Consider the following 25,932-nt stretch of genomic DNA (forward strand, 5'->3'; position numbering starts at 1 on the left):
GCATCATGCCCATATTGGGCTAGACCCTCCCACACCAATCATCAATCAAGAAAATGCAGTAATGTTTACAGGTCTGGTGGGGGCATTTTCTCAACTGAAGTTCCCTCATCTCAAATGACTCCAGCTTGTAACAAGTTGACATGAAACTAAACCACACAATTCTTTATATTTCCTTATTTTTATATCTTTTATCAAACAAACCATTAAGTTTCTCTTTTTAAGGTTTATTGATTTTTATTTTATGTGCATGAGTATTTGTCGCATATGTACATGTGCAAGTACACCCAGCGTCGTGCTCAGTACCCACAGAGGCCAGAAGAGGAAGCTGGATCCCCTACAACTGAAATTATGGGTGTTTATGAGTTGCCATGGGGGAACCAGACCCAAGTCCTCTACAAGGACAGAAAGTGTTCTTAACTGCTCACCCAATCAAATTTCCAATCAGCAATGAGCACACTCACAATTAGCTCAAGAAGAGTTAATATTCCTACTTAAATAAATGTTTTTGAAATGTAGCAACTGGTCACATGGTGCTAAGCATTTGTAGTTTGCTGGGTAATTTTATATGCAAACTTATATGAAGTAGTATTAGTTTAAAGCTTGTTCGACAGTCCTTTATAGCCACGATCCAACACAACTCTCTCAACAGCTTGACCACAAGGAGCTACTGTCTATATTCTTGTATACATGATGTAGTCAGGGCAGGCAGTGGCAGTTTGGGAAGAATGACCTCTCTAAATTACCAGCCACTGTGGAATACATGTTGCAAACTTTCCAACACCATGCCTCCTTTTCTCTTCAAAACAGGGAGAAAAAAATGGGCAAGAGGGACAGTGGGAGACTTCACTAACAAATGAAACTGATTTTATTCTTGTCTGCCTTGCTTTGGTGAGGATTCTAAGTAGCTCTTGAGTAGAAGGCAGGAATGAAGTCTAAGGAGAGTATCTCCACCCAGTTACCATCATGCCCTGTTAGGGGGCTTCTCATTCTTGTGATGTTATGATGTTATTAGGCCCTCACTGCATCAACGTGAGTGATGATTGGTCAGTTTTATCCATTCATCCTGGAAATAGCTTTTTCTAAAAATGCCTCTAGCCTTTAGAAGCCGAACTTTCCAGCCAGATTTGCAACCAAGTTAATGGTGTGCCTGAGGCCATTTAAAACTCTGTTCTCAATCTAGTTCCCTACTGTGAATTCAGCCTGTTTTAAGTTTAACTTCCCCTTAAGAAAACTACATCATTAAGCTAACTGTGCCTTGCAGTTCCCACTTAGTCAGCTTTTACACAATAAGCTAAAGGCATAGCTTAAATCTTAAATTATGTGTTCTCCATCCCAACTCAGGATAGTGTGTGTGTGTGTGTGTGTGTGTGTGTGTGTGTGTGTGTGTGTGATAAGAATCATTTACTGAAAGCTTCCAATAGGTTGAAAGCAAACTTAAGGAAAACAAGTATGTACCATAAATGTTGGCACCAATATATGGATATAATAACATTTATTTGTGGATTTGAGTGTTACTCTGGGTCATTAGGGTTCAAAGAGTAAATACTTCCCCTGTAAACTCTGATGAAAAGTAGATTAAGATCAGTGGTTCTGCACATCCTTCTGATGCCAAATATTTTTGGGCTATTCAACAAACATAGAGCAAAGTCCTTCACAAGGGGAGGAGTGGGGAATTCAAAGTTGGGCTCACTCTTGGTGTAAGCCACTCCAAGACAAACAGCCTGGTTTTTTTTTTTTTTTTGGTTGGTTGGTTGGTTTTTTTTCATCAATGTGGCACCAATGCAATTCAGACTTTCTTAAGCCTTCTTCATGTTCCACAATAACATAGACTTCTATGCACAGTATGTGAGAATAATGTGAAAGTGGAAGGTATACAGACAGAAACATCAAACCAACACCTTAACAATTAATATTAAATTGACACTTATGTTGGTTATTGTTATTATTTTAGGAATTATTTCTGTTGTATACTTAGCCAATTTTCTTAATAGTCTGTGAGTGAATGGCTGGGGAAAATGCAAACACATTTAGGTATAAAATACACATTTAGGTATAAATACACATTTAGATACAAATGTGTAAAAAAATCTTTAGAAATATTATTGTATAGTATATCCAAGTTAGAAATCCAAAAAGTACATTTATGTAATGTTTCCACTAAACCGGGATATAGCACAGTCCCAGTGCTAAAGTTGTTATACTTCCTGTATTCCTTCACACCCCAGGGCATGAAAGCACTCCAAAGAGACTACATACCTTTTACCTAATTTGGATTAATGTAAAACCAGTTTAGGATGGTAAAACCTAATTCCACATGAGAGGCACAGACCTACTCCTGGTCCTGTCCCCAAGCTCCAGGTAGGATACGAGGAGAACTCTGTGACAAAGGCTTTCCCTGCAAATTTAGTAATCAGACAATTCAATTACACCTTAAAACTCACTGGATAAAACAATGTATCCACTAGACAGATACACTCATCATTGCTTCTCATACATTTTCATTCAGACTTGGCCGCTAGCATCTTAGTTGTTTTAGTTTTCTATAGTGCCTGTGTGTGAACCCAGGACCTTGTACAAACTGAGCCATATCCCCAGTCTAACTTTGGATTTTTAACTGTCATTAAATCTGCTAGTATCATTTTTCTCCCTTTTGCTTCCTGTGAAGAAACTCAATGCTGTCAATTTAAAACTCAGTTCCAAGCTACTCGTTTTAGCTGAGAACTAAGTGTGACAGGTTGGTTTTGCCTTTTAGCAGACTCGGTATGTCATGGACAGTGCAAGAGAAGAATATTTTCTTAAATATCTATCTCTCTATCTATATCATTTGCACCTATAATCTATATCTATCTATACATATCATGGTCTCACAGAAAATCTGTGAGGGTCCCTGGGCAAACCAGGGGGCCTACAAGGAGAATGTAGCAAGCGTTCCACTCTGGAAGCACTCCTCAGATGGAACAGAATCAGGGCTAGCCATGTGAAATGAGGAAATGAGGGACAGGGAGACACATACATACCTCCCATTTTGTCTGAAAAAATTGTCTTCAAAATCATGAAGTTTCTTTCGAATCATTTTTTTTTCTTCTCTCATTTCCTGAAGGTATTCCAAGAGTTCAGGTCTAAGAAGAAAGGTAAATTAAACAAACAAAAACAAACAAACAAACAATTAAATCAAATGGTTTTACATGTAAATAGCGCGTGTGGTATGATAGGAGTTGTGGAGAAAGAAAACAAAACAATTTAAAAGTCCCCGTGGGTGCTTTCTCTTGACTGCCCATACTTTGAAAGCAGGTGAGGCTCTAGGGATTCCTGGGGGATTTTGCTACTTAGGAATTATCAGCTCTTTATGAAGCCCAGGGTGTATTTCTCAGAAAGAGCAAAGTGATGTCTGTACTCAGGGTTAACTGAGCTGAGATGGACAGCACAACAGCATCATTCAGAGACCTCATGCTTGTTCAGGCAAGAAGTCAAAATTTCCTCAAATAATCTGGAATCAAATATATGAGAAAACTCCCTTTTCTCCTCTCTCCTCTCTTCCTTCCTTCACTCATCTCTCTCTCTCTCCCTCTCTCTCTCTCCACCCTCCCCACCTCTTGCTTGTCTCCCTACCCACCACCCTTATACTCTATAGGTCTTTGCTTACTTAGGACTCACTCTAGCCCAGGCTGGCCTCAAGCTTACTTACCCTTATGCTTTAGTCACTAGGCCTATTTCATTAGTTTAAATCATTATTCTCTCTATACACACATACCCTAGGTAAGCCACTTGTGGCCTTTGGCTAAACTAACCCTCATGCTGTTATTTGAACTAAACCACTCTAATGCCACTGCCCAACAACATACATTGAAGCAGAGTGGAGGTTTGAAAGGCCTGAGTCCTGGCTGCATTTCGATGGCATTTTGTCATCCATTGGTGAAATAAATCCATCAGCATCATCTTCAAGTTGGTCCAGAAAGCAATGTGCACTGCAGTCTGTTTTCAAAGTGACAGCAAAGTCTGGCTTTGTGGAGCTGTCATCTTCTGAACCCTCCTCTTGTTCCTGGAGACATGAGGCAACTCCAGTAAGACTCTGAGTATATTTTGGAGAATGCTTTCATTATAAGCATCGTTCAAAAATCACCAAATTAACCGGATTCACATGGTTTCTCCTCTCTTTTATTAAAATGATGGCACTAAGACAAAGTATGGATGGCAAAGCTGGACCAAGCCAGGAAGCAGGTCCTACCTCAACTGCTTTCTGTCTTTAATCTCTGCTTGGCCCAAAGAAACAGTGTTTCAGTGTTCTTCTCAATTTAAATTACTTTAAAGCTTCAGACAAAAGTTGATTTTCAAGCAAACAATTTTAAAGTTTCTTTTTATAAGTAGAAGTAACAGTTCCCACCAATGCCATTTTTATAAAACCTAACTGAGGCAGCATACATCTGGAACTTGGGGAGACACAGTTGGCAGGCAACAACTGTCAGTCTCCCAGGATGAGGAAGAACAGATTCAAAGCCCAGGAAGAGCCTGGACCTGTATACTGCTGCTTCTCAGTAACAGTATACTGGTGAACAGTACAGCAATTCAGATTTAAAAGAAAGTGGTGAATGAACACTTTACAAAAGATACCCTGGCAAAAGAGACCCAGGAAGGCTACAAATAAGAATGAGGGTTTCATTTTCTAAAATTTCAACTAATGTGCTGGAGAGATGGCTCAGTGGATAAGAACATTGGCTACTCTTCCAGAAGACCCAGGTTCGATTCTTAGTACCCACACAACAGCTCACAAACATCTGTAACCAGTCTCCGGAAACCTTATGCCCTCTTCTAGACTTCAAAGACACTGCATACACATGGTGCACAGACATACATTCCAGTAAACACTCAAATACATAAAATAAAAATAAATACAATCTCTAAAGTTTTACTAACTGCCTTCCAATGTCTGGAGCGAGTATGAAGCACTATGATACTTTTTTTTCAGATGAACCTCATAGAACTATTCTCATCGGCCTTAGAAAATTATGGGGAAAGATGAAATATGAAACATGGGTGTGAAATAAGATCATAAATGGTAGATACTAAGTATAGTCTCAAAATAATGTACAGATAAGATGTGAGCAGTTGGGAAAGCACCAATGAGAAATTCCCAAGTGTTAGCTCCTTCATAAGCTACTTTTCTTTCTTTTATAGGACTAATGTTATATCTGAATTTTGATAAAGGACAAGGTTAACAGATCCATTAAAAGGAAAGGTGACTATCAAAATTTCATTTCATGATGCTAAAATAGTGACATGAACCTGAGGGGAAAAGTCTACAGTAGGCTCTTTGCCTTGAAACAAATTAATGTTATTAGTCACTTAGGTGCTGATATAAAGGGTGTATTCACCAATGCATCAATCACAAAGTAGATAGGAATATTTAGTTTGCTGAAATATGAATCTATATTTAGCTTATTTCATATAGCTTGATAGCAGTATAAAAAGCAGTTGGAAGGCTGGGCAATGGTGGCACACACCTTTAATCCCAGCACTCGGGAGGCAGAGTCAGGCAGATTTCTGAGTTCGAAGCCAGCCTGGTCTACAAAGTGAGTTCCAGGACATCCAGGGCTACACAGAGAAGCCCTGTCTCGAAAAACCAAAAAAAAAAAAAAAAAAAAAAAAAAAAGAAAAACTGGATAGATAGCCAATGAGGAATCCATAGAAAAGCATCAAAAGATCACATGATCCCTCAGCACAATGGAAATCACAAATAGGTGGGTCATGGACAGTAGGTCTCAATGAGATGATTATATACCCTAGGTATTTGCAATATCTATAGACATTTGGGGCTATCACAACTGAAGGGGGGGTAGAAGTAAGTGATGGGTGAAGGCCAGGAACATCCCACAGCAGTTACCCTGATCCAGTGTCTGCCCATTCAAAGTCTAAAATGAACTGGCTATAGACTGACAGTCACACAGGCAAAGATTTGGAGAATTGAAAGGACCTTTGCCATCAAGGAAAATAAGGCCTGGCTCTTTGTCTACTCTCCTGGCTAAAGCATAGCTAGGATAAAACTAGCTCTGGAGAGAAACAGATAAACTGACCTGTGCATTTACAGCAGGGCCAGTGGCTGGAGAAGAGCCTGAAACCCATATTCCACAAGGAACAGTAGGAGCTTGGAGAAAAGGTTTCTAAGCAAGGAGCATGGTGGGAGGAAACGGCACGTGACTATAAATGTGTGAAGAGCTATAAAGAGAAGAAGCCATATGTGTGTTCCCTACCCTTCCAGGTGGTAAAGCCAAGTGTGTGTGTGTGTGTGTGTGTGTGTGTGTGTGTGTAGAATGTAATGAGCTATACCAGCTACAAAAATGTTTTCACTAATTATTTTACATTTATCAAACTAACACATTCTAAAATGATATGCTACATAATGAACTGTATTCTACTTTGTTATGCAAGCTGGTTAGGAAACTGCTAAGATGTTAGCTGCTTTGGACACTCAGCTCAGGGAATGTGCAGCCTCACATTCCTACTGCTCTGAAAGTTTGAGTCTTGAGAGGAGAATCCTATTCCACTGTGTTTGGGGGGGGGAATTCTAGGGGCTAGAAATTTCTCTGGGCTTCTTTTGGGTTGAAGGCCTTCAAAACCTTCAGAACTCAAACTACCTCTACCTCATACAAGCTGGTTTCTTCAGAAAAGCTAGTAGAACAAGGATAAGTTTTAAAGAAACTTCTCAGACTTGGTCTTTTTATCTTTAAACACATGAAATTGTGAGTTGTGTTAAAACTACTGTGCTAGCGCATATCAAGAGCACGTTAATAACCCTGTACTATTAGAACAAAACGAACCAAAAGACAGCCATATTTACAAAAGCAATGTAACAATTGCAAAATTACCTGTAATTTTGACCATGATGTGAGCCAGTGGGCAATAAGCCACAGAAAAAAAAACATCTTCTTAAAAAAAATTGCTAAAGAATAAGAATAGGTAGACTGTCCTCATCTAAGAAAAGCGTTGTAGGACATCTACCATTCATTTAATGAGGCAACTATTAAGTGTCACATCTTGCATGTATTCAAGAGAATGTTTTTTACCTGGTAATAAGTCCATTATATGCTGCTGAGAGAAGATGTTAATTTTCATATACAAACTATCCAAATTTCTTCAATTATCAACATTCAGTTCATCTGTAAGACTACCAGATGGACAAAGCCTGTTGCTTTTCATTGATATCAAAGCATATTGTAAGAAAATAGCTGTAATTTAAAAAAATATAATATAGCACACTAGCCCTGATGTTCCAGTACTGCACTCATAATTCAGATTCTATTTAGTAACGTGATTATCAAGCACAGTCTGACTAATACATCAAAATTGGGTATTGTAGTGTGGTTTACCTTACCTCAGGCAAGAGAATGAAGCTTTCAATTGGTCACCCACAATGGGTTTTTCTGAGATAATCATTCCTAACTATAGGGACTAAATGACCACTATCAGCTTAGAATGTCTCAGAAATGTGACAGGTGGGGACTATTAAAACTTTCTTCTACTTTGGGTTTAACTTTTCTCTTTGGTTCTATATAACTCCCCAAAAGTAATCATGATTTAAAACAAAACAAAACAAAACAAAACAAAAGCAAGGTGAGGTGAGAAACAAAAAAAGTCTCTGCAATCAAAGGAAAAGCAAAGCAGAAGAAACCAACAAAGGAGAATGAAAAGGAATTGGCAAGGCTATAATAAGATGCATAGGATGTCACTGGTCACAGCTGGCTCTGGTGGCTACTGACTTGTAGAAAGACTACTAGAACTGTCACCCAAGGACTGGCACTCAGGGTGACAAGGGGTTAGTGGAGGTAGTGCTAGCACCAAGCTCTTCACCTTTATCTCCTTGAAGAAGGAAGCAGTTTCACCCTCGATAATCGGCTGCAGCGAAGGGCTTCTCCTTTTGCTGGAGGGGGAACCCTGTGGCAAGCATTAACAAATAGGTTATTTTATGAACCCATTTTCTTTGCCTTAGAGCTCTCTGTTTCTTTGACCAATACTCACTACTGTATCTTAACTACATTTTATAATCATTTCCCACCAAAAGCTCTGAAGAAAACTTAACACAGTCAAAGTTCTTTTTCTCTTCAAAGTCCTCACCCACAAATCAGAGGACAGAGCAAAAAAGCACAAACATTTTTAACCAAGCTCTCAGGAGTCCCCTAAGGAAAGCACTGATTTCCCACACCCTCCTACCTAGGCCCAGCATCTATACCTAACTGTGATGAGCGAAAGAAAGTAGCTCAAGGTCAAACAAATATGTAAAAGTAAGTTAATGAGCTTATCTGTTCTACCATCACCCTATTTAGGAACTCTTGAGTACTCCTAACTGATTGAAGACAAGGACATTAACTCATTGTACTTATTAGTCTGTTCTGCAGGAAATTTGCAGAAGAGGAACATTCTTTAATTACACCTGCCTAGAGTCTCTGGATTGTCTCTCATTCATAAAAATATGTCCACTATTAAAGAAGTATGAAAGATGAGGGAGCATACTCTAGGCCTGGCAATGAAGAAATGAATCATAAGATTTAGTGAAGTGCTAGATAAGAGCAGCAGCTAAAAAGAGTAAATGCCCTAGGAGTGATATCAAATCAAGGTTGTGACAGCAGAGAGGATGTGGGAGCTAAATCAGGCAATGCTTCTCTTAGAGATGAACAGGCACTAACATCCTAACTATATCTAGTCCAGGGAGGACATTCTTGGGCTGTAGGTAGAAGTCTGTCAGTGTTAAAATATTGCCCCTCAAGCAGAGACAAACTGTTATTCCTTTAGACAAGATGGAATCCAGATGCTAACAGTAGTTATATCCCAGCATCCCAGCATGTGGGTCATAGCTAGGCAGCTTTCCAACCACTAGCCTCCCCAACTGTTTGCCATTTTAACTCCACTCCTATAGCCTCCAAAATAAGGCTCTTCTCACTTACAGCGTCCTCCTTGGATCAGCTTCTTAGGGAGCAGTCTTAGGGAGTGGGGAGAGACTGTAAACAGATAGCACCAGAGAGGCACTCTTTGGACAGAAGTGCCTACAGAAGATCCATCCCTACACCTTGAGCTCTTTTAAGGAATGGGTTTAGATTTTGTCCCTGTGTGTGCCAGAGGAACATATATCTATCTGATCAAGTCATTCCTAAAGCTGTGGGGCATGGATATGAATGGCTGGTGCAACTACCACAGCCTGATCTCTGATGAGAATGCAGGTTAGGATCCTATTAGCATAGGATGGGCTCCTCCCATAGAAAGAGAAGGTATACTCACAATGATGAGTATGGTACTGGTTAAGGCCCTGTTCTGGTGAGTTTTTGTCAACTTGACACAATTTAGAGTCACCTAAGAGGAGGGAGCCTCATTTGAGAAAATACCTGGAGCATATCTGTGAGGCATTTTCTTGATTGATGTGGAAGAGCCTAGCCCATTGTGGGAAGTGCTACCCTTGGGCAGCTAGCCCTGGGTTGTATAAGAAAGCAGGCTAAGTAAGTCATGGAAAATATGCCAAAAAGCAATGTTCCACCATGTCCTCTGTACCAATTCCTACTTCTAGGGTCTTCCCTTGAGTCCCTTGCCCAACTTCTCTTCAAGACATAGTATAAACTATGAGCTGGAAAAAAAAAAAAAACAAACCAAAAAACCCTCTCTTGCCTGAGTTGCTTTTCTGCTCATGTGTGCATCATAGCAGAAATTGAAACCTAACAAGGACAAGTAAGTGCTTGTAGCATAAGCAGGGGCTGCCAACAGAAAGAGAAGAATGTTCTCACAATGATGGGGACAGTGCTGGCCCGGGACAGGATCTGTTTGACTAGTCGGTACCGATCATACAGTGGCTTCATTATCTGACGCTCAGTCTTTGTCACCTGAAAAGCAAGGACAGGACAAGTGAGAATGTTCCCAGATCATGCTGTGCCTTGTCCCCAGCATGCTCTGGGCTTTTGTGGTCTAAGAGAATATACAGAGATGATACAATTTACAAAACATATTTAAACTGATAATAATATTTAGTTAATTACTAAAAATCCTGCAGATCTCCACTGCAGATCAGTAGAAATCACTCTAGTAGTATACTTTCTTCTAGACCTGAATAATGTCCTATGTCCTCAGCCCACTATGGTAATTCTAAAACTGCTATTTAAAACTAAGGGGGTGGGTGTGAGCAGCGATGGCTCATTGGTTTAAAACACCTACAGTATTTCTAGAGGATCTGGGCACAATTCCTAGCATTCATATAGTAGCTCATAATCACCTATAACCAGTTACAGGGGATCCAATGTCCTTTTTTTGGATTCTATGGACTCCAGGTATGCACACAGTATACAAACATACATACAGACAAGATACCCATACACATAAAAATAAGGAAATGACGTTTAAAACAATCTTCTACCCCAAAACAAACAAAAAACTCTTCAATGTATGAGGACTCAGCAGGTAAAGTTGTTTATTTGCCAAGCCTGATGACCTGAGCTTGCGACCCAGACCCTATATGGTAGAAAGAGGGATTTGACTCCCATGATTTGTCTTCTGACCAAAAAGAAAAAAAAAATCCAAGTAACTCAAGGTTCAAAGTCTCCAAATGGTTCATTATCTGGGGAGGGAGGCCACAAAGGATGAGGCAACATTTCTATCATAATTATGCTTATTACATCGTTCTGTAATCAACTTTTTTGGATGAATTTCTTCCACATGAAACTGTTCGCTTTTATGATTCTGGCAGACAGAGAGTATTCAAGGAACATTTGTTGCTGGAATCCATTGGATGATTCAACCTCATTATCCTCGTCTGGCACACTGCTCAAAATCTCTAAGCAGCAGGATGTAATCCAGTTTAGTTTCCTTGTACTGTATTTGAAACCCTTTGTCATTCATGACGTCTCTCCTCCCCACTGTTTTTCAAGCTCCAGAGATAGACTAGGTCATCTCATTGCTAGTTCTGTACAGTGCCCTCTGCCCTGAAGAGGCTTTCTCTCATCTTTGTTTGGAAGTGGCAGATTAGAAGCCAACTCAGCACAACTCTTTTTTCCTTGTGCTCCAATTTGAAAGTGATCCTGTTCTCCACATCACCACCTGTACTGGCTAGTTTTGTGTCAGTTTGACACAAACTACAGTCATTTGGAAGAGAGAACCACAGTTGAGAAAATGCCCCCATCAGATTGGTCTGTGGGCAAGCCTGTGGTGCATTTTCTTGATGATTAATGTGGTCAGGTGTGAGGGTATGAAAGAAAATGGCCCATATATGCTCATAGTGAGTGGTACTCTTAAGAAGTATAGTCTTGTTGGAATAGGTGTGGCCTTGTTGGAGAAAGTGTCACTGGAGGTGGACTTTGAGGTCTCAGATGCTCAAGCCAAGTCTATTGTGGCATTCTCTACCTGCTGCCTGTGGATCCAGATGTAGAACTCTTAGCTATCTTGCCAGAACCATGTCTGCAAGCATGATGCAATGCTTCCTGCCATGACCACAATGGGCTAAACCTCTGAACTGTAAGTCAGTCCCAACTAAAATGTTTTCCTTTATAAGAGTTGCTTCGGTCATGGTGTCTCCTTACAGAAATAAAACCCTAACTAATACAGAGGACCAACTTCTGGGGAGTAACATTATCCTTGGGCTAGTGGTCCCTGGTGCTATAAGAAACTAGGCTAAGTAATTCATGATGAGCAAGTCAGTGAGCAGCATTTTTCTCCTGCCTCCAGGTTCCTGCTGTGCTTCCCGTCATAATGGACTATAAGCTATAAAATGAAATAAACAACTCCCCCACCCCACAAGTTGTTTTTGGTCCTGGTATTTATCTCAGCAAGAGAAAAGCTAACTAAGACACAGCACATCCTGTGTTTGTAATGCTTTGTAATTGCAAATATTTTTACATTGTATCATAAATGTTCACACATGTATCTTCTAATTTACAATATAACCTGTTGAACTCAGGAGCTTATATTTTCATGTCCTGAGTACCTCATCCAATGGAAACATACTATACATAGTTGCAATGTTAGTGAATGAATATTTCATACCTATATAGGTATGCCCAACAGATAAGTATGCATGGATTTCCTTTGGCTACCTCAGTGCACAATAAGGTAAAGTATCTTTTTAGACTTGGTTGCTGGGCTTCTGCTTACCATCACCATGCCATGAATGAGAAAGCAAATTCTCAGGTAGTGAATGGTGTAAGATATGCGGCTTGACCATTTCTCTCAGAGTTTGGGGAAGATTCACCTTCAAAGACAGTTCTAGATTATGTAAATATATTGCCCTGTGTGGCTTTTGCATCTGCCTTTCTTTTTTTTTTTTTTTTCCATTTTTTATTAGGTATTTAACTCATTTACATTTCCAATGCTATACCAAAAGTCCCCCATATCCACCCACCCCCACTCCCCTGCCCACCCACTCCCCCTTTTTGGCCCTGGTATTCCCCTGTACTGGGGCATATAAAGTTTGCAAGTCCAATGGGCCTCTCTTTCCAGTGATGGCCGACTAGGCCATCTTTTGATATATATGCAGCTAGAGCATCTGCCTTTCTTAATACGATCAACAGTAAATCACGTTGGATATCTTTTACAAGCTAACAGGGTACTACTTCCTGCTGTTAGCAACAATAACGATCTTTTCATTCATCTTCATTATTTAGGTTTGAAGAGTTGCTGAAATACTTCTGCTTCTAGGATGTATCATATGAAATGGAATTTTAAAATTGCTCACTTCATTTGCAATTGGTTACTTCATTAAAAATGGCTGTTGGGACAGCAAGGTGACTCAAAAGTCATTTCACATGAAATAAAAGGTAATATTATTACTACCACATTCTTATCATAATAGCTAACATGCCAGTTCTTATTGCTGGTAAGGGCATTCTGACGAGCCATTTGGCACATGATTGAATTTATGGCCCATTTATCACACTCCTAAACATGTATATACCAAACAAACAAACCATCAGAATTCTCTGTGTGTCACTTGCTGATGGTAAGCTGAAGAAGTTAGTTTAGAAAGTAGTTGATTCATAATTACTTGAAAATTACATTCAGTCAAACGTGTATATACTATCTCTTCAAAATCCTTTCTCCACTCTTTCAAAACTTTAGTTTAAATTTAGTTGGTAGTACTAAATGCTTTGGAGTGTGTGGAAAAAGAGTTCTTTTTGATGTGGCTTTTTTTAAAAATGCAAAGCATAGAATATTAGCCAATGTGGTGGTATATGCCTTTAAATTCCAGAACTCAGGAGGCAGAGGCAGGTAGATCTCTGTGAGTTCAAGGCCAGTCCGGTCAACATAGCAATATCCTGGGTTTCACAGTGAGACTGTGTCTCAAAACAAAATACAATAAAACAAAACAAACAAACAAAACACCATAAGCATGAGACAGAAAGATCAGGGATACAGCAGCATCTCTATTGTGGTCTTCGGTATGACACAGAGACACTTCTACTGTCACTTACTACCCTGCTTTTGGTTACTCAAAATAAAATAGTCTGATACTATTTTAAAACTCAAGAAGGGGGCACTATCCAAAAGTTACTCATATTTAGCTAGAGGCAAATCCTGGGTAGAAATCATAAAGCCCAGATTAGACAGCCCCATGTGTCTGCCTTTATGTTGTAGGGGTTTTTCTCTTAGCCTCCAGCAAAACTTTTCTAAAGTTTGGTTGATGTTACCTGGATGTAAAGGAAAGCCAAAAGCAGTGACATATTTACTTTGATGATAAAGACAAAAATAAAAGCCATAGACTCTGAGTGCTAGACATTAGGGACTAAAGCACTGAGAGAGCTTAGATGAGAAGTGGATGGGCCAATTCCCAGCCTATGTTTCTTACTATTCACAAAGATGTCAGACCTGAATGAAGCTGGACCGAGCAGTGTGATGATAGGTTAACTTCGGCACTCTGGGCCCATTAATTTAGGAAATGGCAACTCTTTTATAAGTTAAGAATAGTAGCATGTTTTTGTAAAGATCAGAAAATCCAAGACAACAGCTAACCAGAGGATAGTGTTTATAAATGGATATGTAATTTATATATTAACTTGGCTATATTCAATGCTGTGTTTGTCAACATGGTTTTGAAACATGGAACTAAAATATACCAGCATGGGAAAGAAGTAAGAAGCCAGAATCACAGGCCAACCAACCTATTCTCTCCCCATGCATGAATGGTGATATATTATGAATGGTGATATGAGGCCTTCAACTATTTGCTATATTTTCCTGTAACATCATCTTTAAAGACTTGAATACTCTTTAATAATAACTTTCAGAGAATGGTGAGCCCACTTGTTTTTGTATGCCACACATGTCCATCTACAGAGTGCTCAATTAAAGCAAACAGTTTGGCTGAGAACTGTGTAGCACATGACTGTTTAGCTATGGTCATGATGGTCAATGGCCTGTTAAATTGGAATCTGCAGACTTAGAAAAACTCATGAGTTCTGCGCATAGACTTCATGAGATAAAGGGACTTGGAGTGACAGTCTAGCATTGGAAATATATGGATTTTTTTGTCTAATAGTTTTTATGATTTGGGGTTAATTATAGTACAGATCTAAATAAATAAAAGTTTAGTTTGATTTTCAGACTGGTCATCTATGAAGGGAAGTTTGTTTTTTTTTTCCTGAGGAGGTTAGAGCATTGTGTCTTAGAGAGAGGCAGAAAGACCTGCAATGGGCAACAAATGACACTAATATTTGTTTCTCAATTTGTTCTCTACCCTGTGAGATGCTTAAATCTCGATCTGTCTGAGAGGGAATAAGGCAAGACAAAGGGATAATGCTTTATATCCTTAATAACACACAGGTAAGAGGAGCATACTCTTTGCCCCACTGTAATCATCTTTTGTCAAGCAGGCAGGAGGAAGAGCATGTGATTGTAGTGGCAATGAGACCTGTCATTTACTGGGCAGCTCAAAGCTGCTATTTACTTCCTCTGTTTTGAGCTTACACATCACTACATGTCTGAGCGTTTCTGTGTGTCTCTAATTTCCTTTTACTGCCATGATAACCCATAACAGATATCTATCAACCAAGTACCAAGAGTTCAAGTGATATCTTAAGCAGCCCCAGGTCTGTCTAGCTGGGTTTCTACAATTCTGAGACATACAGTGTCTGCATCATGGAGCAAAGTACACACACACACACACACACACACACACACACACACACACATATCTTTCCAACTTAAAGACACACACACACACACACACACACACAAAACAAAAGCAAAAAATAAAAACACAGCCACAAACCCCCAACCTCCATCACATGACCCAGTAAATCAGCAGTGAAGTTTGATCTCTTGGAATGTAGCTGAGTGCTCTTTCGGGTGGGAGGCACAGGCCAGGAAGCCCTGGAAGGAGTCTGTCAATATTCCAACTAGAATCCATGGGAAGGGGAGAACTATGAACTGTGCAAAGGGGGAAACAGGGTCATCCTGGTGGCCTCACAGTCTGCACTTAGAATTCTAAGCTTCTGTGGCAAAGGGGCTCTTCTCTGTTCTCAACAGTTCAGCTCTCCCAAACTTGGATCCTCCAGTACAGAAGGACAACATTTCACAATCTTTGAACTCTGGAGCACTTATTATTTGGTTCAGTGCCTTAAAAAAATCTGAAACAAAACTTGGCTGACACATGAACATTATCCCAGACTTCTAGTACTTTTCCACTGTAGGAACAGTCCAGCAAAATAAATCCACACCAGGGGCAGAATTTTTCAAAGAAAAAAACATTGAGGACTAAAGGATGTGTTCTGTGGATATTCCCTGTGCTTACACTCTATGACAGGGTTTGTGCCAGCCACTGAGGCCTGGATTCACTATTAGGTAAACGATACCCAGAATCCTCACCTACCCCAAACCCATGATTGGAATGATAGTTTGTGGTAGAGCCTTTGCCTAGCCCCCTGAAGAGCCCAGTGTCATACTGTGTCTTGTTTAAAAGGAGTTTTATATCTCATTCTGGAAGTTTCTACATTGAAGAAAATATCCTTTACAAGAAAGGATTAAATTCAACCCATTAATTCGGTAAACGAGTAGTTACAACACAGTGGAACAGCCCTGTATTTGGGGGCTTTATAAAAGTCAATGAATCTAAATTTCATGCTTCCTTATATCTGCCTGCAGTAATTGCTCTTGATGTGACATTTTTTTTTCTTGTCAACTATATGAATAGGAGACAATGAATAGTAATAGGCAGCAAGGATGGTTAAGTTCCTCAAAGAAGAGAGCAGAAAGAATCCTGCCTTACTACGAGTTTCCCTAAAGCTGTCCCAAGACACCCCCAACATGTGCTTGTTAAATACAAAACTACCTCAGGTGCTTACTAGTTTTATAAGAAGGCATAGCTACATTTTGTACTTCATCATGTGGGTTCTACACACCACTAGAAATTTTTTACAATGTTGGCTATGTTCTGAAGCACAGAGTGACTGTTTTATGGTCCATCATTCAAGCTTATATAATATGTAATTTATAATATGCCAGTGGAAGCGTACAGTCAGCTACAGCTTATGGGGACTAACTTGGGCAGGAGGCCTCCTTACTTTTATGAAAATTTTATGAACTCTATACAAGATCTCCCCTCTCTTTACCTCTCTTCTCTTTCGTTCTTCCTTCTCTTTCGTTCTTCCTTCTCTTTCGTTCTTCCTTCTCTTTCTTTCTTTCTTTCTTTCTTTCTTTCTTTCTTTCTTTCTTTCTTTCTTTCTTTCTTTCTTTCTTTCTTTTCTTCTTTCCTTCCTTCCCTCCCTCCCTCCCTTTCTTCCTTCCCTTCTTTTTAAGAATTACTTATTTTATTTATATGAGTACACTATTGCTGTCTCCAGTCACACCAGAAGAGATCCCTTTACAGATGGTTGTGAGCCACCATGTGGTTACTGGGAATTGAATTCAGGACCTTTGGAAGAGCAGTCAGTGCTCTTAAACACTGAGCCATCTCTCCAGCCCCTTCTCTTCTCTTTTAGTAGGACACTAGCAACTCAAGTTTAGTTGTAGACTAACTTTTGTTGGAACTCAGTTATGTTCAAGGTCTATTGACCATGCCTTCAAAAACACTTAGAAATGGTGTGAATATGCATTAAGCTTCCTTTCTTGTACAAGAAAACAGAGCATGTTTTAGGGTCACTGGATGAAACTAAATTGTAGAACCTTTCCAAAACCAGACAACTGACTCCAATGAGACAGTTTGATGCATCACATACCGGCCGCCCATGGATACTTTCGTAGTATAGCAGGGCTTTCTGCAGAGCCACTTTCTCATTAGCAATCTGGTCCTTGGTCATATCCTGTGTAAACACAGTGGTAAGAAAGGAAACATGAGGAAAACATTTGTGCCCATCCCAACTTTTTTCTGTCGTCAAGCTCATCTAAAGGAAGGGTTAAAAATGCTCTATTCAAAGATCACACAGATATGAGAGCTCTTGACCTCCCATCACAGGCACAGAGTGCAGATGACCATTGTAATCAGCTACCTGGAACACCCCCGTGGCAGGGAAGGCACACTGAAAATATGAGTTGAGCTTAATGGACCCATAAATACTGCAGTTACAGGCTTCATACTCCTAAAGGTTTGCCTGTCATCCTCTACTCAGAGAGTCAAGCCATCTATTAATCTCAGTAAGTTCATTTTACAGTAGAATCAACAGAACGATTTGCTTTCAATCAGTAGTCAGAAACCAGAGTATCCACAGACAAAACACTGCAGCTTTTGTTTGCCCTTCTACATGTGTGGGAAGCTTTAAAAGATGTCATTGTGCTTGTAAGGATTCATGTTCCTTGTCCCCTTTCCCCTTTCCACTGGGCTTAGTGTAATGCCAGGAGACAGCAGAGAAGAGTGTCTCCTGCCTGGAAAACAAGTGTGGCAAAGCTATCAATACCAGTCTGCATGGCTGGTGCTTTTACTGTGTTGACCTCACTGAGGGCAACTCCCTCAGGCTCTCTAACAGCATCCCACCTTAATGTCCTCAGGACGGCTGGACTCCACTCGCTTCTCTTGGAGTTTTCTTAGTATCCCTTCCAGTGTAGCTTCAACACTGGGCCTGATGGCTTTATCCAGCAGTTCTTGCTTCTTCTCATCTTCTTTTTCTAGCTGGGAACCAAAACTCTTGGGGAGTGTGTTACTTCGTTGCCGTGTCCTGGGGGTGAGGTCCTCTTCAGAGATCTTCAGTTTTGATTCTAGGCAATTAGATTTATAAACATAGAAACATGAGACTGAGGTATGCTGAACCCAGATTTCTTTGTCATGTCAATAACTGCTTAACCATGTCTTTTTTTCCCAGGGAGAATTGAATTATAGTGTAAGTGGAAATCCCTGGATCATTACATACACCAAACTGTAATGGACTGTTTCTAGATCTTCAGAAATATTTCTCAAACTCTAAAAATTCCTGGAAAAGTGTTAGTTTTGGCGCCTGACTTTTGGTCACCTTGGCTTGGGATCTGATGTCGGAAGTGGGCTGAAGAATTTCAAAGGCATATAGATGTGCATATAGTACATATAGATGTGCTGATCTAAAATCAGACACTGACCACTGCTTTTTATTCAATCTACTGCATAACCCATTTTCATTTCATTTAGTTGTTTCTGTGACTATCCCTAGACACAGAAAGCTATTCAAGGGGAAGGGGCCTAGACCTTTCAGCTTTGTCTCTGATGAAATGCCTTCTAACACTCCAGCAAGGGCAACTTTAGAATAAACATGTAGAAGAAGTACTAATGTGAAGCCATTTTTCTAGGAGTGTGCAGAAATAAAGCCATGTTGAGGAATTCATATCATATCTTGTCTGGTTGTCTTATGACATGAGGCCCTCCAAATTCTTGGGATGATGTTCCAAAAAGAACTGGGTGACCTGGGAAGTGTCCCCAGGCCTGGGAAGCACTGATGGTGACACTCTGGTGAACCTCAGCAGATTTGGCTCCTGGTTTATTGCACACATACTATGCCAGTATGTTCACAACTTCACTTACCTTTCAGCTGTTTCCGGAATTTGGCCAAGTCATTTGTCCATTTCAGAACTTCTGGATTAGCTGCCTTATCACTGTGGGAGGGCTGGGAAAAGAAAGTCTACAGTAAATATTTTTTTAAATGGTTTATTTAACTTTATTTTATGTGCACTGGTGTGAGGGTATCAGATCCCTGGGAAATGGAGTTAGAGACAGCTGTAAGATGTCACGTGGGTACTAGGAATCGAACCTACGTCCTTTGGAAGAACAGATGATGCTCTTAACCACTGGGCCATCTCTCCAGCCCCCTAGAATAAATATTTTACTGCTTACTTCTGATAGTCAAGCCAATTTCCTTAAGGGCAAAATACTAGATCTTTATGATCATGGACTTCAGTAGGGTCCACATCCCCTCTTCTATTATTTCTATATTTCAGCGAATAAAGCAGTAAGTGGAAGAGTTTATGGCTTATATTGTAGCCATAATGAAAAATGCCCTCTTGCCACGGGCTTGGGAAACTAAGACACAGCCAACAATGGAAGGAGCCCAGCATGGAGGAAACTGAAGAAGATAATCTTGAATCAAATTTTAGCCCAACAATAAAATGTCCTTCTTTAATCAGCTTCTGGTATCCTCTGCATCAATGGTTCTCAACTTTCCTAATGCTGTGACCTTTTAATACAGTTTCTCATGTTATAGTGACCTCTCAATAATAAAATTATTTTGGTGTTATATTATAGCTAAAATTTTGCTACTGTTATGAAATGTAAATATCAGATATGTAGTATATCTGTTATAAGACCCACAGGTATATTGGGGTGAGGCAATCCTGCGGAGAACTCACTCTGTACTTCCTCTCTTCTTCAAACCTGTCCTCGAACTTCCGGATCTTCTTTTTAAGGGTCTGGATCCTTCTGGTGAGCTGCACTGGTGTCAGGTCCTCTTGCTCGTCATCGTAGGACCCCAGGGAGGAGCTTCGCCGCCTGCAAAGAGCATGGCCTGGGTTAGCTGCCCCATGAATGACCAATAACTATGGGGAGGTCCTTCAGGCTACGAGAGTATATGGCACAGAGGAGTGAAAACATCCCCTCCCCTTTGATAAAAACCAAGTGATGGGTGCATTTTCTGGGTGTATCTAAGTTCTGTATATGCTACCTATTAAATAAGTCTGTGTTTCTCTCACTCCCACTTATGCTATCAAAACAATCTGAGATGGACTCCAAGCCTAAATGTTAAGTTTGACAGATCTTTAGAAAGGAGGCGCTAACTGGAATTCAAAATGAGATTTACAGTTGGGCTGCATCTCAAGTGGAAACTGCAACATAGCCTGCATACTTCAGGTGTGGCTCCCCACAAGTCCCCAACTTAATGTTTTACTGATTGACCTAGCCATCAGTGCCATTCTGTGTGTTCTGATGCTATGTGGCTATTTCAGTTGCTTATCAGTAACACAGAACGTACCTCATGAAAGAATGGGAATTGGGGGGAGAAGGAGGCACTTCTGTATCATCCAGATACTGCCTGCTCTGCCCATAGGCATAGAACCTGGGGGACAGCATGGGGTCGCTGTCTTCATCCAGAAACTGGTGAATCAGGCGCCCGGCCTGTGGGGAGAGGCGGGCTTCATCAGAGTCTGCATTCTCTGGCTGCCAGGAAGGAATGGGTTCTGGAAAATAGACGTGGTTTAAGAGGTTAACACTGTTCTCGAAAGCATCATCACCCTGCTTTCCTGACTGTTTTAGGTCACTGCCCAGTGGGTGATTTCTTACTTCATATCTAACATCCAGAGTAGACACTATGTCTAACTGAAATCACCACTGTATCTCATGGTCACCACCTGACTTTATCTCTATTCTCGATTGCTTTCAGACCAGAATTTGCTAGGGCTGCCCCAGAAATACCCTGGACGGTACATATTCAATTGTGCACAATTCCAATTTCCCCAATAGAGAAGTGATAGAATTCTTTCCAAGCAGGAGAACCACTCGAAGAGTCATGAGGGTTTGGGGAAAGGGTGCATGCACACAGCACCATGACTAGCCTGACAACTAAGGAGCCATGCTGGACTTGTGAGATTCTATTTACCAAGGGTGTACAGTCTCTGTGTGGGTAAGACTTCTCCCTGGGCCTCTGCCTAGCATGCCGGATTAGCATATTTCTTCCTGTGTCTTTCTGCCTTGTATACAGGACTAGCTTGCTTCTAACTGTGCTCTGTGCCTAGTACACAGGATTAGCAAGTTTCTGACTGTGCTCTGTGCCTAGTACACAGGATTAGCATGCTTCTGACTGCGCTTTGCACTTGTAATTTCAGAAGCTGCCCAAGAGCAGGTGGAGGGAGCACACATAAATTATTAAGAGAGGAAAAAGAGCCTTATAGATGCCAAACCCATACAAATTATTTTTAGGTAATCAGTCAGAGGGGAAAAAAAAGGACAAAATGCTGACCTTTTATTTGACAAGGCAAGAAGGTGGTATTTATTTCTATTTATCACAAGCCACATTGCAAAATATTCCTTTCCTTAGTTGGAAAATAACAAGTATTGGGCTGGTGAAATGGCTCAGTGGGTAAAGGCCCTTGTCACCAAGTCTGATGACCCGAACTTGATGCCTGAAACTCACATGTTGGAAGAAGAGAACCAGTTCCTCAGCTCATTCTCTCAGCTCCATAAGTTCATTGTCGCCCCCCCCCCCCCGGCAAAGCAAATAAATACTAAGAAAAGCTTTACAACTATATCTGAAAGATTTCTCTTTTTTTTCTCTTTTTTTTTAATTAGGTATTTAGCTCATTTACATTTCCAATGCTATACCAAAAGTCCCCCATACCCACCCACCCACTCCCCCTTTTTGGCCCTGGAGTTCCCCTGTACTGGGGCATATGAAGTTTGCAAGTCCAATGGGCCTCTCTTTGCAGTGATGGCCGACTAGGCCATCTTTTGATACATATGCAGCTAGAGACAAGAGCTCCGGGGTACTGCTTAGTTCATATTGTTGTTCCATCTATAGGGTTGCAGTTCCCTTTAGTTCCTTGGGTGCTTTCTCTAGTTCCTCCATTGGGGGCCCTGTGGTCCATTCAATAGCTGACTGTGAGCATCCACTTCTGTGTTTCCTAGGCCCTGGCATAGTCTCACAAGAGACAGCTATATCTGGGTCCTTTCAGCAAAATCTTGCTAGTGTATGCAATGGTGTCAGCGTTTGGAAGCTGATCATGGGATGGATCTCTGGATATGGCAATCACTAGATGGTCCATCCTTTCGTCACACTTCCAAATTTTGTCTCTGTAACTCCTTCCATGGGTGTTTTGTTTTCTATTCTAAGAAGGGGCAAAGTGTCCACACTTTGGTCTTCGTTCTCTTGAGTTTAATGTGTTTAGCAAATTGTATCTTATATCTTGGGTATCCTAAGTTTCTGGGCTAATATCCACTTATCAGTGAGTACATATTGTGAGAGTTCCTTTGTGATTGGGTTACCTCACTCAGGATGATGCCCTCCAGGTCCATCCATTTGCCTAGGAATTTCATAAATTCATTCTTTTTAATAGCTGAGTAGTACTCCATTGTGTAAATGTACCACATTTTCTGTATCTATTCCTCTGTTGAGGGGCATCTGGGTTCTTTCCAGCTTCTGGCTATTATAAATAAGGCTGCTATGAACATAGTGGAACATGTGTCCTTCTTCCATGTAATGCAGTACTCTGCATTGACGTCTTTGAACGCACTTGCCATTTAGTGATTTCCATAGGTCTAGTGCTTGCTCCACGTTTAGATTCTGGATTCTTAAAGTCTGAGTCATAGAACTCCTTCATATTGCTCCCTCAATATGAAGCTTGAAACTGTATGCAGCTATATGGAATACATGTGCTTAAGCTTTTTATCAAGAAAGACCAGATTATAATCCTAGAATGTCAGAGGCTGGTTAACATCTTTTAAGACCTCATGCCCTTGGTATATACCTTGGTATATGCTTAGAGTAACCCAGGGAAACTAGGAACAAGTATCAACACACAAATCCTTAACCCACCGCACATATGGTATACTTAAATGAAGGTCCAGATATAACTTGACTGACAGGCAGGCCAACAAACATGTACACATATGTATATCCACATTCACACATACCAGTGTGCACACACAAAAGCATGCACACATTTAAAAGCTGCCCAAATGAATCATGTGCCCACTTGATGGTCAGCTTTGAGAACTATTAATCCCAGGTTGCTGAGAGATAAGGCCACTGAGATGTAAGGAAGTTAAGAACAAGCACCAGTCAGTGAGAGAAGAGAGGGTCTGCTCTCGTGCCTTTTAACTTCTAAGTAACTGTTTTGTGTTATAAAGTGCCAGGGCTACAAAATCAGTGATGACTACCTGAAGCTTGGCAAAACTTCACAGCACAATAGGAAGGTAAACATATTCATTTGAAACATTAAATAATAAAGAACAAGGTTTACAGAGTTTCAAGGAACTCAAGTTAGCTGGGAATGGGAACGTAGATAAATATTCTGAAAATAAAAATGTTCAAGGAAGAAAGGTCTCATTTTTTGAGGCTGAAAACATGGGGCAATGCACATGGCTAAGCCTGGAGACAAACATCTCATGCTTTGGACTAACAGTATTGGTCCCTATGTGCTAAGTAGCAGCTTACAGTTCTGAGCAGCTATGTTCTGCCAACTTTTATGTTGAATGAAAAGCACCAGGAAGGGAGGGAGGCAGGAGTCTCTGGGAGAAAGTAAACTTTAGCGTTACATTGCAGAAAATGAGGTTGTTAGACTGACTAGATCACATCTTCTATTTCCTAAGACAAAAACCAACTCAACCAGACAGGAAAGAGTTAAGATGGCCTAAGCAGCCATGCTGCTGGCCCTGGACTCTCTGCAGATGAGTGAACAACTAAGGGGCAGGACCCAAAGATTTGACAAAACAAAGTATGATGTTGATACTAGCACAAGGGCATGCTAGTCAGCTTGAGATTTCTATTTGTCAGGGAAAAAGAAATATAGTTAGAAAAAGTCTTAAGCTTGATCTTGACACCCTCAATTTAAGTTTTAATTCAGCAGAATACATTTTCTAAAGTAAAAACATCTTTGAGTTTTCAACTATTTTGTCTTTATGGTCATAAACTCATTATAAATAGATTGAATTAGGAGTGGAGCTTGGCAGGTAACCTGAAGCGATCTATCCATTCTCTTGTTTAATACAGCTTTATTTTGTCTCTGTTCTGGACCAATCTTTCATTGATAAACAAACAAACAATACACCCAAATACATCCTTTCCTAGTGTTACAAGTGTTGAATAGGAAATAGGACAGCTCAGAAAATTCTAGCAATTTCCTACTAAACCATGTAGGTATGGTTGATGAATCCATTACTGAAAGACAAGAGAAAAAGTCAGTGTGAATTTTAACAAGATAAAGAGCAACGCTTCATTTCTGTTCCACAGAAATCTGGACAAAATTAAGGGAGATGATAGTTTCCCTAGTTCTTCTCCAAGTATGTTATTTAGAGACATCACTGCTTGGCATGATGTCATAACTGTCTTCTCAGCTGTTCAAAGAGGTGCTAGAACATCCCAGACACGGAAAGTTAGATGCTACACTGGAGGGATTACTTTCATAAATTCTTTCTCTCTTCTAAAATTCAACCTTAGAACAATGTTAGTCTTACTAAATTGTTCAAAAAAGTCTTTCAAACTACCAAATTTATAAGGAACCTTAGCAGGCAGCTTAATCAATCCCAGATTTAATTTTTAGGGCTCATCTATCTGTTTCGCTTCTATCTACAAAGTCAAGAAGCAGGTCCCCAGTAGGTCAGCTTAAATTGTTGATATATGTATGGAATAGAATAGGGATGATGACCTCAACCAAAGGAACAATGCCATTTGAGGTAACCGGGACCCATGGGCTTGCACATGTACACATAGTTTCTTAATCAGTTACTATGTACTACTCTGCCTGACTTCTATTCCTTGCAAGTCTTAGAGAAAGCTATCATGAAGACCCTGCTAAGAGGTCAGCTGCTCTCTCTTCAAGTGCTGCATTTCCCAAAAAGGATCTAGTTTACTACAAAACAGAGAAATAGAGGTTGGTGTGAATGGGAAACACTTAGCAAATATATGGAGGACCTGCCAGGTTGTTATTGATTTTGCTTCTTTAAAAATTATTACCTCTTTGAGAATTTCATACAATATATTTGCTGAATTTTTCCCCAGACTATATTTAGAGATATTTGTGGGAAAGGCAGTAACACTCATATGGTGATCATAGGATGTGGGAGACAGCAGATATTAGCTCATTTAATCCTTGCTAAACAATGATTATATTTATTATGTATTATTATTTGCTTTGTTGTTATACGTATTTAAGGACAATGGAGTCAAGGCAAAATGGAGACAGATTTCTTAATTTTCCCATAGACCATACCAATTAGCAGAGCCAGGATTTGAACCCAATTTGGTTCTTATCTACCCTGTATGATGGGATGCCTGGTTAGCATTGCTTAGAACATGATCTAGAAGTTAGGAGATGCTCAGCTTTCTTAATTGTATGATGGGATAGGTCAAATGGAGATCTTTTAAGACAACTTGCTTGTCTGTGATTCTTTTAAAATACTTTTTTATATTGATCAATTGATTGGTTGATTGATTGTGGTTTTGTGTGCCATGGTGCACATGTGGTGGGCAAAGAACCATTTGTGACAGTTGCTTTTCTACTTCCACAATGTAAATTCTGGGGACTGAGCTCAGGTTACCAGACTTGGTGACAAGTGCCCTTACCCACTGAACCCTCTTGCCAACCCCTCTCCATGACTCTTCTTTAAAAATATCTTTATTATTGCTTATTTTACATGTACATGTGTATATGTCTGTATATGTGCATGTGCCTGAGGTTGGGGGGGGGGCATCTGCTGGAGCTGGAGCTACAAGCAGCTGTAAGCTGTGTAATGTGGATGCTGAGAGTTGAACTCAGGTCCTTGGTATGAACAATACATGCTATTACCTACTAAACCATCTCACCAGTTTCTCTTCG

General features: G+C 40.2%; 1 protein-coding gene across 1 annotated transcript in view; it reads right to left on the reverse strand.

Moving 5' to 3' along the window:
* The window catches only part of Fam13a (family with sequence similarity 13, member A), a 90,967-nt gene that overhangs the window by 2,743 nt on the left and 62,292 nt on the right, over nt 1-25,932 (reverse strand). The window contains exons 9-17 of the mRNA NM_153574.2: nt 20,376-20,580; nt 19,759-19,897; nt 18,938-19,019; nt 17,924-18,144; nt 17,172-17,255; nt 9,762-9,857; nt 7,843-7,926; nt 3,843-4,039; nt 3,018-3,119 (exon numbers count right to left, since the gene is read on the reverse strand). Of these exons, the coding sequence (NP_705802.1) occupies nt 3,018-3,119; nt 3,843-4,039; nt 7,843-7,926; nt 9,762-9,857; nt 17,172-17,255; nt 17,924-18,144; nt 18,938-19,019; nt 19,759-19,897; nt 20,376-20,580 (1,210 nt within the window). The remainder of the gene's footprint in view (nt 1-3,017; nt 3,120-3,842; nt 4,040-7,842; nt 7,927-9,761; nt 9,858-17,171; nt 17,256-17,923; nt 18,145-18,937; nt 19,020-19,758; nt 19,898-20,375; nt 20,581-25,932) is intronic.

The sequence above is a fragment of the Mus musculus genome, chromosome 6, assembly GCF_000001635.26.
Source record: "Mus musculus strain C57BL/6J chromosome 6, GRCm38.p6 C57BL/6J".
Classification (NCBI taxonomy): Eukaryota; Metazoa; Chordata; class Mammalia; order Rodentia; family Muridae; genus Mus; species Mus musculus.